At 32.9% G+C, this 12,009-nt stretch overlaps 2 protein-coding genes across 2 annotated transcripts; both read left to right on the top strand.

Annotated features, from left to right (window-relative positions):
• Positions 1 to 4,118: 4,118 nt before the first annotated feature.
• Positions 4,119 to 6,660, top strand: LOC107491378 (cytochrome P450 82A1-like). Its single transcript, XM_016112229.3, has 2 exons — positions 4,119 to 5,148; positions 5,808 to 6,660. Exons 1-2 carry the CDS (start codon positions 4,219 to 4,221, stop codon positions 6,435 to 6,437), a joined length of 1,560 nt encoding a protein of 519 aa, XP_015967715.1. The 5' UTR covers positions 4,119 to 4,218; the 3' UTR covers positions 6,438 to 6,660.
• Positions 6,661 to 7,292: 632 nt separating this feature from the next.
• Positions 7,293 to 10,674, top strand: LOC107491379 (probable inactive receptor kinase At2g26730). Its single transcript, XM_016112231.3, has 2 exons — positions 7,293 to 8,639; positions 10,108 to 10,674. Exons 1-2 carry the CDS (start codon positions 7,307 to 7,309, stop codon positions 10,644 to 10,646), a joined length of 1,872 nt encoding a protein of 623 aa, XP_015967717.1. The 5' UTR covers positions 7,293 to 7,306; the 3' UTR covers positions 10,647 to 10,674.
• The last annotated feature ends 1,335 nt before the right edge of the window (positions 10,675 to 12,009 follow it).

Raw genomic sequence — 12,009 nt, 5'->3', positions numbered from 1 at the left:
CCCCCCACCTCCACCTCCAAGAATAACAGCATCAACAGAGAAGTAGAAAATTAACAAATCAACACAAATTTAACACAAGAAGAAACAGAAAGCAACAAATTAACAAATCAACACAAAGCCAAATCAACAAATTCAAGCACAAAGCCAAATCAACAGAGAAGCACAAAGCCAAATCAGAAATTCAAAGCACAAAGAAGCAGATGCAGAAGGACTACCGGCAGCTCGTGGGCAACGGAGCGACGGCAGCTGGGTAGATCGGCGGTGGCAGGAGCATGCATGAACGGCGGCGACGCACTCCACGGCTGGGTAGATCGACAGCTCGGACTCCCCTTTCCGGCGACGCACTCCACGGTGGCGGCAGAAAAATACATGAAGAGAAGGCGGCGATGTCTTCCTCTGGTCGTGGTTCTAGCGGCGGCTCGTGGGAGGACCGGCGACGATGCACAATTTTAATACAAAAAAAACGTTAAGAATGATTCTAAATCAAAAATTACGTCGGGGACGGTTTCGATTCTGGCAAAAAAATCTTAGGGACTAAAACCATACTTATCCCTCTTAGTTATGAGAAAAAGACTTATGTTTCTATGAGAGATTATTTCGAAAAAAAAAAGCGTATAGTAAAAAGACATGAGTTAAAAAGAAAAGCCATAATGGTCTTGGCCTTAGTTTCAGTATTTGTCTTTTGTTTTGATTTGGTCTGGGCATTTTGTCTTCGTTTGTGAAGCTCGAAATTGTAGTTTCGTTTGGGTTGGCATTTGTTTAGGAAGCCCATAATTGTGGCTTTGTTTGCCTTAGCGTTTCTTGTAAAACTCGGAATTGTAGCTATGTTTATCTTGGTGTAGAATCAATTTGGTTTGTTTGTCTTTATCTCGGTTTTAGAATTGGTGTTTGTAATCTAATTATTAATATAGTGAAATTCCACCATAATTGTAGTGGAGATTGGACATAGAGCTTATTGCACTTTGGGATTGAACTAGGACACATACTGGTGTCACTTTCTTTCTTCCTTTATTTTTAAGCTTCTGCGGTTGCAAGAGACAAAAAAAAAAAATCTCCTGCTTGCTTAGTAATACATTTCATAGTTGAAAAGTATTTTGATTCAATCTCCCTTTTCTCAAGGCTCATAAAACCTACAATTAGCATCCGAATTTTGTAATACGCACGCTACTACACAGAACTTTACGTTTAAGTCGTAACTCAACGGTGGCGAGACATTACTACACTTAGGCTTAGAGTTACATATGTAATTATAGAAGGATAATATTATAACTAGGATCCATGAAAAAAATTTAAATAAACATAAAAAATCGTAAACACATACAGACATGTTAAAGTAATAAGCGTCGTATACAAAAGTGGAATTATCCAAGGATTTGATATGTAGATATATATTAAGATATATACATAATAGTCACTAGTCTCGATCCGCGAAAAAAAGACCGGCTAAAATCATACATTATTAGATAGAATACAAAATATAAATTTATCTCTCCATAAAAATCCTTAAGAAGAAATTAAAGTTATACAACAATACATTTTAAAAAGAGGAGAGAATTCTAAGGTCAAAATAAAATCCCCAAAAGCAATTATCTTTGCTTCACCACCTGAATTTCACACTCTCTCACCAAGATGTGTTACGATCTTGATGCATGAGCATCTTTTAGTAGTTTTCTTAGTTAATTATCTTAATGAAGTTAGTGATTTCTCTCTAAATTTGTGTTTTAGTCAATATACTTTGAGTGCTTTGCGTTCTGTATTTTGTGGAAGATTATTGAAGATTATTAAAAGAATCCAGAAGAAGCAAAAACAGACGGTAGGAAGAACTGAGAGGAAGGGAGGCAAGCAGAGGCATGGCGTGCCCCTTCTTCCCACACCCATGCACGCCAAGCAAGGAAGCACTTCTAGGAACCATACAAGCTCGAAGGTCTGCCACACCCTCACACACCCATACACGTCGGCCCTTCCTCGCCTAGCCTCTCTTCGAAGGCGTACCAAGCACCTCACACGCCCATACACGCCAGCCCTTCCTCACCTAGCCTCCCTTCGAAGGTGTGCCAACCACCTCACACGCCCACACACGCCAAGGATTCTCCCTTCAAAGGCGTGCCAACCACCTCACATGCCTCATGTACGCCAACTTCTCCATGCAATGGCGAGCCATGCCTAACCACTTATCGAAGCACCTTTCTTCTTGTCCAATGCATGCTCATGCACAAGTTTGAACATACATACATATCTTTATCACATGCATTGGTCACCATTACTTCACTTCCTTATATATTTTGTCCTTAGCCTTCTTACATGCACACCACACGATCCTCACTATTAATCTCTGCCACAATCCACCAGCCCACCTCACGATAAATACAAGTCACTTCCATTCACTCATCACTCACTAGTACTCTTTACTATCCTTCACACACTCATAGCCCTTTTTTATCACTTGCTCTTACCTTTTTGCTTTGGAAAAAACCAAATTTTTAAAGTTTGGTGTTGTAAATACTATATCATCATCCAAAAAAGAAAGAGAAAGGAACGTGCTATCACTAAATATGATGAGGGAAGGTTCTGATCCAAATTTTATGAAAATCAATTCTGAGGTTGGATGATTAATAAGAAAATGATCTCAGAAGTGTTATTCTAATTCGAGGCTGAGGAACATAAACAGATTCTGGCATAAATAAAAAGAAAAAAGTGGAGTTGGTGCGAATTTCGAAAACCACAAACTAATCAGACAAATACACCGGGTCGTACCAAATAATACCTTAGGTAATGAGAATCGATTCCACGAGAATTAATGAATTAAGCAACAATAATTGAGTGATTAAGCTAGTCAGCAAGCAAAAAAGGAATGTTTTGAGTTCCAATTATGATCAAACAGAAATTAGAGAATTTAAGGAAGCAAACAGTAAACGGGTTATAAGAATTATATAGAAAAATATTTAAAATTTTGGAGATATTTACTTTTTCGAATTAACAATTTTTACCAAATACTTTAATCATGCAAGATTCAATTTATAGCAAATTCTAATTAATTAAATTTCAATTCTTTAGTAATTTAATCTCCTCTAACCTAATCAACCGTCAATTCCTTGATGACTTAAATTAGATTAAACGGGCTAAGTCCAATTCTAGTTTATTAGCCACATAAATCCTAAGTATTCAAAAATAAGATGATTATATGTCATGTATCACGTTAAATCCGGTTAATTAGAGAATTATGAGAAATTACTTTCAAACTGTTATTCAAGTGAGTTAACTTTTTCAAGATTCAACAAGAATTCAAGTAGAAAGAGAGTTATCTTTTAATATATTCTAATTCCTAGGATGAAGACGAAAGTAATCTTTGAATTTAAATCAGTGCATTAATTAAAAGTAGAATAACAATAATATTAATCCATTAAAATAAACAAAATTCCTAATCTTAATGGAGGAGGTTTAGTTGCTTATGATTCAGAAAAAAGCTTTTAAGTAATAATTAGTCGATTAACTAGCGCAAAGATACAAAGTTAAAAGTTAAATTTATTTAAATAAATAAATAAAATTTAGCAACAACGTGACACGAAACCACAATTTAAAAATTTTTTTATTTATCTTTTATAATAAGACTGTTTTTTTATATGAAAAAATATTGATTTTTTTAAAAAAAATAGAATTATTTGGTATAATTATATGTGAGTAGATTTTGCAGATAAAAAGTTAACATGCATAATTAGTGTTAGACACATATTAGAAATACACAAGGTACGTATTAAACACGTGTCATCATTTTGGCAACACACAAAGTGCGTATTAAACATGTATTATCATTTTGGCAATACACAAAATACATATTAAACACCTTTTTTACTCTTTCACCATTCTATAATATACTTCAAATATCAATATTCAATCAAAACACCATCTTTATCTTCATATTAAAAATAAAATAAGTTTTACAGGGCATTTGTTATAGTACTTAAATTCTCTAATTTACTTTTTAAAATAAAAAATAAAAAAAATAAATTATATAAAATTTATTAAATATTATTTATTTATCATTTTTAATAACTTAAGTATAATGTGATACACTATAGTATTCACCTAAAAATAATCTCTCTTATAATGATCCCAACTCCCAAAATATTTGTAGTTTAAATCCAATATTGATTCCTCAGCAAGTCTAATTCAGACTTGAGACACCTAACCTTAAGAAAAAGAAAAGAAAAAAGAAGCAAAATGGATTCTTCAACCCTAAATTACCAAAATGCCACTGTAGAATCTGGAATTGCATCTGCAATAGTCATCTTACTCTGTTTCTTTCTGTTTCGTTTCATCATCAAATTCGGTCATCATAGTAGAGAACCCCCAACAGTGTCCGGAGCATGGCCAATCATCGGTCACCTTCCATTGTTACGCGGTTCAAAGCAGCTCCACATAACTCTAGCTTCCATGGCCGACAAGTACGGACCCCTTTTCACCATCAAGAGTGGCTCCAAAAAGACCATAGTACTCAGCGACTGGGAAATGGCGAAAGAATGCTTCACCACCAACAACATGGCGGTTTCCACTCGCCCCACAAAGCTTGTCGCCAATGAAAACCTTTCATACAACGGAGCCATGTTTGGTTTCGCGCTGTACGGTCCATACTGGCGCCAAATCCGCAAGATTGTGACGTTAGAGCTCCTCTCGAATCGCCGAATCGAGCAACTAAGCCATATTCGTGTCTCTGAAGTTCAAGCTTCAGTGAAAGATGTATACAGAAAAAGAAATAATGACGAAGAGTATGTGTTGGTGGAGATGAAGCAGTGGTTTGCTGAATTGATCTTCAACATGGTTTTTAGGATGCTTGTTGGGAAGAGATGCTTTGGATTTGGTGGTTTGGAAAATAATAACAGGTGTTTGGAAACGATAAGGGAGTTCATGAATTTGTTGGGGGTGTTTACAGTGGCAGATGTTGTTCCTTTGTTAAGGTGGTTGGATTTTGGGGGCTATGAGAAAGCAATGAAGAAAACTGCTAAGGAGTTGGATGATTTTGTAAGAGAACATCGCCAAAAGAGGAGTTTGTTAGATGAGAAAGATTTTTTGGATGTCATGATTTCGGTTTTTGATGATGCGTCAGGTCTTGATGGATTTGATGCTCATACCATAATCAAAGCCACAACATTGGTACGTGTGTTTTATTTTTACCACAATGATATATGAGCTCTTTTTTATTTTTATTTTTTAATGTCAGTTTTTGTTCACCGTTATTTTTTAAAAAAGAAAAACACGTTTTTTTTTATGGTTTTTTGTTAAGTAGACACTGACTTTTGTGAATAATATAAACAATAAATTCTAAAATTAGTTCAATAAAATAAAAACATATTACACTTTTAAATTATTTATCTAAATCTTAATATTACTCTAAGGGGAAAAAACACACACATATATAGCTAGATATCTAATTGGTTTTAGACTAATAAATAGTTTATATACACTAGTAAATTTTGATATTTTGGTTGTTGACTCAAAATTATTAGCCTTCTAATACCACGTGAATTTCATTTATATCATTGATTATGTAAAGAGTAATATTAGAGAACAAATATTATAGCAGTTGATTTTATTTAATATTATAATAAGTTGCTAAGTAAATTTATTATAAATTCACTAAAAATAAATTTGTAGAGTTTGTTTAAATTTTAAATATTTGTTATAATTGAATTTTAGATGTTATTGTTTCTAAGACTTTTGAATGATGACTGTTAAATATTGACTCTTAAAATTATTTCTTGTTTAATTACCTTTTTGAGAAATTATCTTTACCCATTCAATTTATTTGGCAGTCTATGATTACTGGAGCAACCGATACAACCACTGTTACCCTTACATGGGCAATGTGTATGCTATTAAGAAATCCCCACACATTGAAAAAAGCAAAAGAAGAACTCAATACCCAAATTGGGAAAGAGAGACGCATACTTGAGTCTGATCTAAGCAAATTGCAATACATTCAAGCCATTATTAAGGAGACACTAAGATTGTATCCACCTTCTCCACTTGGAGTGCACCGTGAATTCACAGAAAATTGCAATTTAGGTGGATACCAAATTAAAAAAGGAACTCGATTAATTACAAATCTTTGGAAAATCCACACCGACTCTTCTATTTGGTCAGATCCATTAGAGTTCAAGCCAGAAAGGTTCCTCACAACTCATAAAGATGTGGATGTTAAGGGTCATCATTTTGAGTTGTTACCATTTGGAAGTGGTAGAAGGGCGTGTCCAGCAATATCTTTTGGCTTTCAAATGGTTCATTTTATTCTGGCTAGCTTTTTGCATTCCTTTGAGATCTTGAATCCTTCCCCTGAACTTGTTGACACAGATGGAACCCTTGGAATCACCCATGTCAAAACTACTCCACTTGAGATACTTGTTAAACCGTGTTTGATTCCCAATTGTTATGAGACCATGTAATAATATTAGATTAGGCACATATGACATAATCCTTGGTGTATTTTTGCTTTCTAAACTATTATGTCTTATTTGTCTCCTAAACTATAGTAAAAGTATATAATTTTGGTCATAGGTGTGTTGCTACCTTCACTTAATAGTAGTTAATTATGAGACCAGGTGATCATGTCTAGTAAACCATTCTAAGAGGGTGGGAAGAGTGTAACAAGAATTAATTGGATGTTAATTCAAAATTCAAGAAAACTAGGAGGTCTTGGAGTGGGGAATATTGTTATAAAAATGCTAATAATGCACAAACTTAGTATATTATTGGACTATCCTGCAAGAGTTCTGGTCTCTTAAGTCAGGTTCGAATTTGGAAAATTAACATGAAATTTCAGTCACGGGTTATATGATGTGGGATGATAAAGTTCAGATACCGGTGATTCAGTCAGATAAAAAAATGATAACAATGCCATCCTTTTCATATTGGTAAATTAAAAACTTAAGGGTAAAGAATCCCTTTCACACCTAAGTATTAACGAAGAGGTAGAAAAAGCCAAATTGGGAGAAAGACGACGTGCTAATAAATAATAACGCGACACATTGATAAGTTTGAAACACACACTCACGCTGACACTGTGACCATTTCAACATGCCGGCAGCCAAATTCGCTCGTTTCTTTCTGCCCTTTGGCTCATTTACTGGGCTTCTCATTCATAATAATATTACACACAACATTTATAGCTATTCTTAATTATTTCCATTTGGCAACTTAATCTAACATGTCCTAGTTTCTTTAAGTGAACATTATTATTGCCTTCATGGATCATACATGTTTTCATTTCTTCTAATTTCATATCATTTTTGAAAAAAAAAAAAAGAAAGAAAGAATGGGTCTGAAACTCATACGGGTACCCTCCATTTTCATCATCTCGTTGTTCCTAAGTGTAAATTCAGAGGAACAAGTGGTGAAGCAAGCTTTGGTGAAGTTCATGGAAAAGCTTGCACCAAATAATGCACAACGAGATTCCAAGAATTGGGGTTGGAACCTCACATCAGATCCATGCACTGATCATTGGCACGGTGTGATTTGTCATTCGGACAACAAAACCGTGATGAGCATAGTTCTTGAACATTTAAATCTGAAAGGTGTTCTAGATGCTACTTCTCTTTCCACTGCGAAGTCTCTTATGCTCCTTAGCCTAAAAAACAATACTCTACATGATTCTGTTTCGGAGGACATAGGGAACTTGAAGTCCCTAACTCATCTCTATCTAAATGGTAACCGATTCTCCGGAAAGCTTCCGATCTCTATTGGGAAAATAACCAGCTTGATGAGGCTTCATGTTTCCGATAACAACTTCTCCGGAGAGATACCTGAAATGTCTCGTCTTTCACAGCTGGTATCTTTTCTTGCAGACAACAATAACTTCACCGGAAGAGTTCCTCATTTCGACTTCTCAAAACTTCAGTTGTTTAATGTCTCAAACAACAAGTTATATGGTCCTATTCCTGATGTTAGAGGAAAATTCTTTCAAGATAGCTTTTATGGTAATCCTGGTTTGTGTGGAAAACCACTTGCTAATGCATGTCCACCTGCACCTGCACCTGCAGCTCCTCTTCCTCTTCCTCTTCCTCGGCCGCCTCCGAATTCATCGCACAATGGTTTTAAGCTTTATTTAGGATACATAGTTCTTTGTTTCATGGTGTTGGCTTACATTGTCCTGAAATTGGTTCGAAAATTCAAGATAAAAGACAGAGCATTGGATGAAATGCAAAAGACAGAGAAGGACAAGCCTAATAGTGAAGCTTATTACAATTCAAGTGGATCAAAGAGTGGAATAATAACTGGAATGAGATCAGAGAGTTCATTTTCATCTTTGGAAAGCGGCATGGCTTCAGCTTCCGGTCTTGTGGTTCTTTCGAGCGCAGAGTATAAGGCGCTGCGATTCGAGGACTTGCTTGGTGCTCCGGCGGAGTTGGTTAGGAGAGGGAAGAATGGAAGCCTGTACAAGGTGATGATGGAGAATGGGATGGTTTTGGCAGTGAAAAGAGTCAAGGATTGTGGGATTTCAAAGCAACATTTTCAGGCAAGGATGGAGATCATAGCAAAAGTGAAGCATCCAAGAGTGCTTCCACCTCTTGCATATTATTGCTCTCATCAAGAGAAGCTCCTTGTCTATGAATACATGCACAATGGAAGTCTCTTCATGTTGCTTTATGGTAAGTGATGAAAATCATGACTTCATACTTTCTCAATGATTTAGAGGGTTCAAGATTCTATCCAAACCGAATTAAAACTAAACTAAAAAACAAAACCGAAATAAATCGGTTTAATTTTAATATTATTCTTGTTTGCTTTTTGGTTTTAATTTGTAAAATCGAACCAAAAGAAAATTGAACCGAAAATATATAAAAAAATTACTATGGAATCGTTAAAATTTATTGTTTTTGTCATTATTTTTAGTTATTAACCTAATTCTTTTAAATGTTGATGATAAATCGATGTCAAAAATAATAAATTTTAATGATCTTCTAGTATTTTTTTTATATATTATATGTTAATGGATAAAATATTATTTTAGTTTCTAATATTTAGACTAAATTCTAATTTAGTCCCTAACATTTTAAATATTATATTTTAGTTCCAAAAATTTTAAACACATTTAATGTTGTCCCACTTTTAAATTTGATATGAATAATTAATGGAATGAATAACATAAATGTTAATATTTTTAGCTAAGCCATATCTTCTTATTTCAATATATTAAAAAAACATAATCAAAATATTTTTGTAACATTTTTCTCTTTTCATTCTCTTTTTTTGTATAAAATTTTAAAACTAGCAATAAATTATCAACACTTCAAAATCTAAGATAAATCATTTGTATTGGTGATCGTTGGAGAGAAGATTTCATTTACATACCGAAATCGAATATTATTACCTCTTCAATATGTTAATTGTTCGTGTCAAATTTAATAGTGACAACATTAAATCCGTTTAAAATTTTTTGGAACTAAAAAAGACGTTTGAAATTTTTTGACAAAAAATAAAAAATTTAAAATGTTAAAAACTAAATTAAAATATAACTTAAATATTAGAGACCAAATTAATACTTTACTTTATATTAATAATTCATAATTATACTTATAGAATATGTATGTATATGTATATGCTTAGTTGCTTACAACTATATGACTTTGTGTTCAAATAATTTTTATTCGCTTCCTTTATTCCGTTTTGACATTATTTTCTCAGATTCTATGTTTATATATTTTTATAAAAATATCAATAAATAATAAAATTTTAATGAAGTTACAATTCAATTTCTATATTTATAATTTTTTTTATGAAAACTAAACCATATCAAACCATAGCAAGCTGAAGTTAAATTTATGGTTTGATTTTTTTTATTTTTTCCCTTCTCAAATCCTAACCAAAAAATCATCTTTAACGAAAAAATTTGGATACGTAATTAAGCATACACACAGCAAGAGCTGGTGAGGCTCCACAAATTAGCATAATTAATTAATTATTAATATAATTTTGAAGCCAAGACTGAGTATGAAGTATGGTAAGCAATTTTAATTTCTGATTGCTTGTTAATTTTATAATTTTCTCACATGGTATACTTTACTTACTAGTGCTTAAAATTATTATTTGTCTTCAAACTTGAATTATGAACACAAGGATCCCAAAGTGGCGGGCACCACTCTTTTGGTTGGCGGAGTAGACTAAAAGTGGCGGCCGACGTAGCCGCGGCACTATCACACATGCATGAGAATCTGAGAGAGAGTGAAGTACCATCACACGGCAACTTGAAATCAAGCAACATCTTATTTGACAACAACATTGATCCATTCATAAGCGAATACGGCCTATTTGTGACCGAAAATAATAACCAACGCTACTACTACGGTGTCAAAGGTGATATCTACGCCTTCGGTGTGATACTCCTTGAGATGCTAACCGGGAAAGTGGTTAAGAATAGTGATGGGTTTGGTGATTTGGCGAAATGGGTGAACTCGGTGGTGAGAGAGGAATGGACAGTTGAAGTTTTTGACAAGTCACTAATCAGAGAAGGTGCATCTGAAGAGAGGATGATGAGCTTGTTGCAGGTAGCGTTGAATTGCACCAGTGCTTCCCCAAATGATAGGCCAAGTATGAATCAAGTTGCAATGGTTATAAGATCCCTGAAGGAGGATGAAGAAAAATCAGTGTCCTTCTGACTCACAAGCAAGCTTTAATTTGATTCATGTGGAGCAATTGAGAATTTTAGACTCTACGTAGTAACTATAAGGTTCTATTTTGAGAAAGAAATAAGGAAAGTCAGAAAGGATCTATTTTGTTACATATTGATGATAAGTACCAATTTTTTGTAATGGAATTTAATCAGCGTCTGATTCCGATGAGAAACCAAAAGTAAGAGCTGATTTCCGTGGGAAAACGAAAAGCACTAATGTCAAATAAATCTATTTCAGTGATTGTGGCTGGATTTGTACACAAATTTAATACCCACCAAAATCAGTATATTATATATATAGATAAAGAAAACATCGAATTTATCTTATTTAATATTTATTAATTATTATAATAATTAATATTAAATAAAATAAATTGTTATTATTTTTTATTAAATTTTTTTAATTATTAAATATTTTTAATATATATTTTATATTTTAATATATTTTTTAACCCGGTTAATTAACGGCTAATTAATCCATAAATGAGAATTTATTCTAGAAAGCCTAAAATGTAATTTTTATGGCTAAATGTGATAGAGGAGATTGAGACGAGAATTTCGGTACCAATTTTATAGAATTCGGGCCAAGATTGGACCAAACGGGCCAAACCGGGCCAAACGGACCCAAAGTGGGCCCTTGGCATTATTTTTATTGAAATTTTTTTAATAAAATAATAATTTATATTAAAATTAGAAATTATGAAAGGTATTACATATACATCTTAGAAAATTATGTAAAAATACTTTTTAGAACGTACCACTTTATCTTTCTATACTAGTAAATTTGGAAGCGATATGGCATTTTAATAGAATTATGAGTTTTCTTAAAAATAAAATTGTTCTAAAATAAGATCTTTCTATCAAATATGTATATATGTGCAAGTTACAAAATATGATCTAATGATGATTTTTACCAACTATATAGGTATAGTTTAGTAGGTCTTTAACTATTTTCACTTCTCAATATTTTCATGGTGAATTTTATGATGTTTTTTGTTTGGTGTCGAATTTTTGTTTAAATTATTTTTTTATAATAATTTTTAAATATTTAAATATTTTTAATTTTTATACTTTTTAATTTAAAATTAATTATTTAACATATTTTAACAATTAAATAATATCTTTTAGGCATCCTACCAAATACTTATTTTCATAAACATGGATTCGTGTATTTGGTTAGAAACTTTCAAATTAATTCGTAAATTTTGTGTTTCTTGAAAAAGATCAAAATTGGTGAAATTTGCAATGACAGAAATCACATAGAACTTTTCTTTTACCAATTCTTTCATTTTCGTCTTTGGTCAAAGAAAATGGGTGTATTACTTGTGGCCCACTATAATTCACACTCA

Source organism: Arachis duranensis, chromosome 5 (genome assembly GCF_000817695.3).
Source record: "Arachis duranensis cultivar V14167 chromosome 5, aradu.V14167.gnm2.J7QH, whole genome shotgun sequence".
Classification (NCBI taxonomy): Eukaryota; Viridiplantae; Streptophyta; class Magnoliopsida; order Fabales; family Fabaceae; genus Arachis; species Arachis duranensis.
The sequence above is the reverse complement of the archived record's forward strand: the minus strand, read 5'-3'. Positions and strand labels throughout refer to the sequence as shown.

Excerpts from the sequence above, each read along its gene's own strand:
- LOC107491378 (XM_016112229.3), top strand. The coding sequence starts at position 4,219 with ATGGATTCTTCAACCCTAAATTACCAAAATGCCACTGTAGAATCTGGA. Across the intron at positions 5,149-5,807 it reads TAATCAAAGCCACAACATTG|TCTATGATTACTGGAGCAAC; the intron begins GTACGTGTGTTT and ends TTTATTTGGCAG.
- LOC107491379 (XM_016112231.3), top strand. The coding sequence starts at position 7,307 with ATGGGTCTGAAACTCATACGGGTACCCTCCATTTTCATCATCTCGTTG. Across the intron at positions 8,640-10,107 it reads TCTCTTCATGTTGCTTTATG|GATCCCAAAGTGGCGGGCAC; the intron begins GTAAGTGATGAA and ends TATGAACACAAG.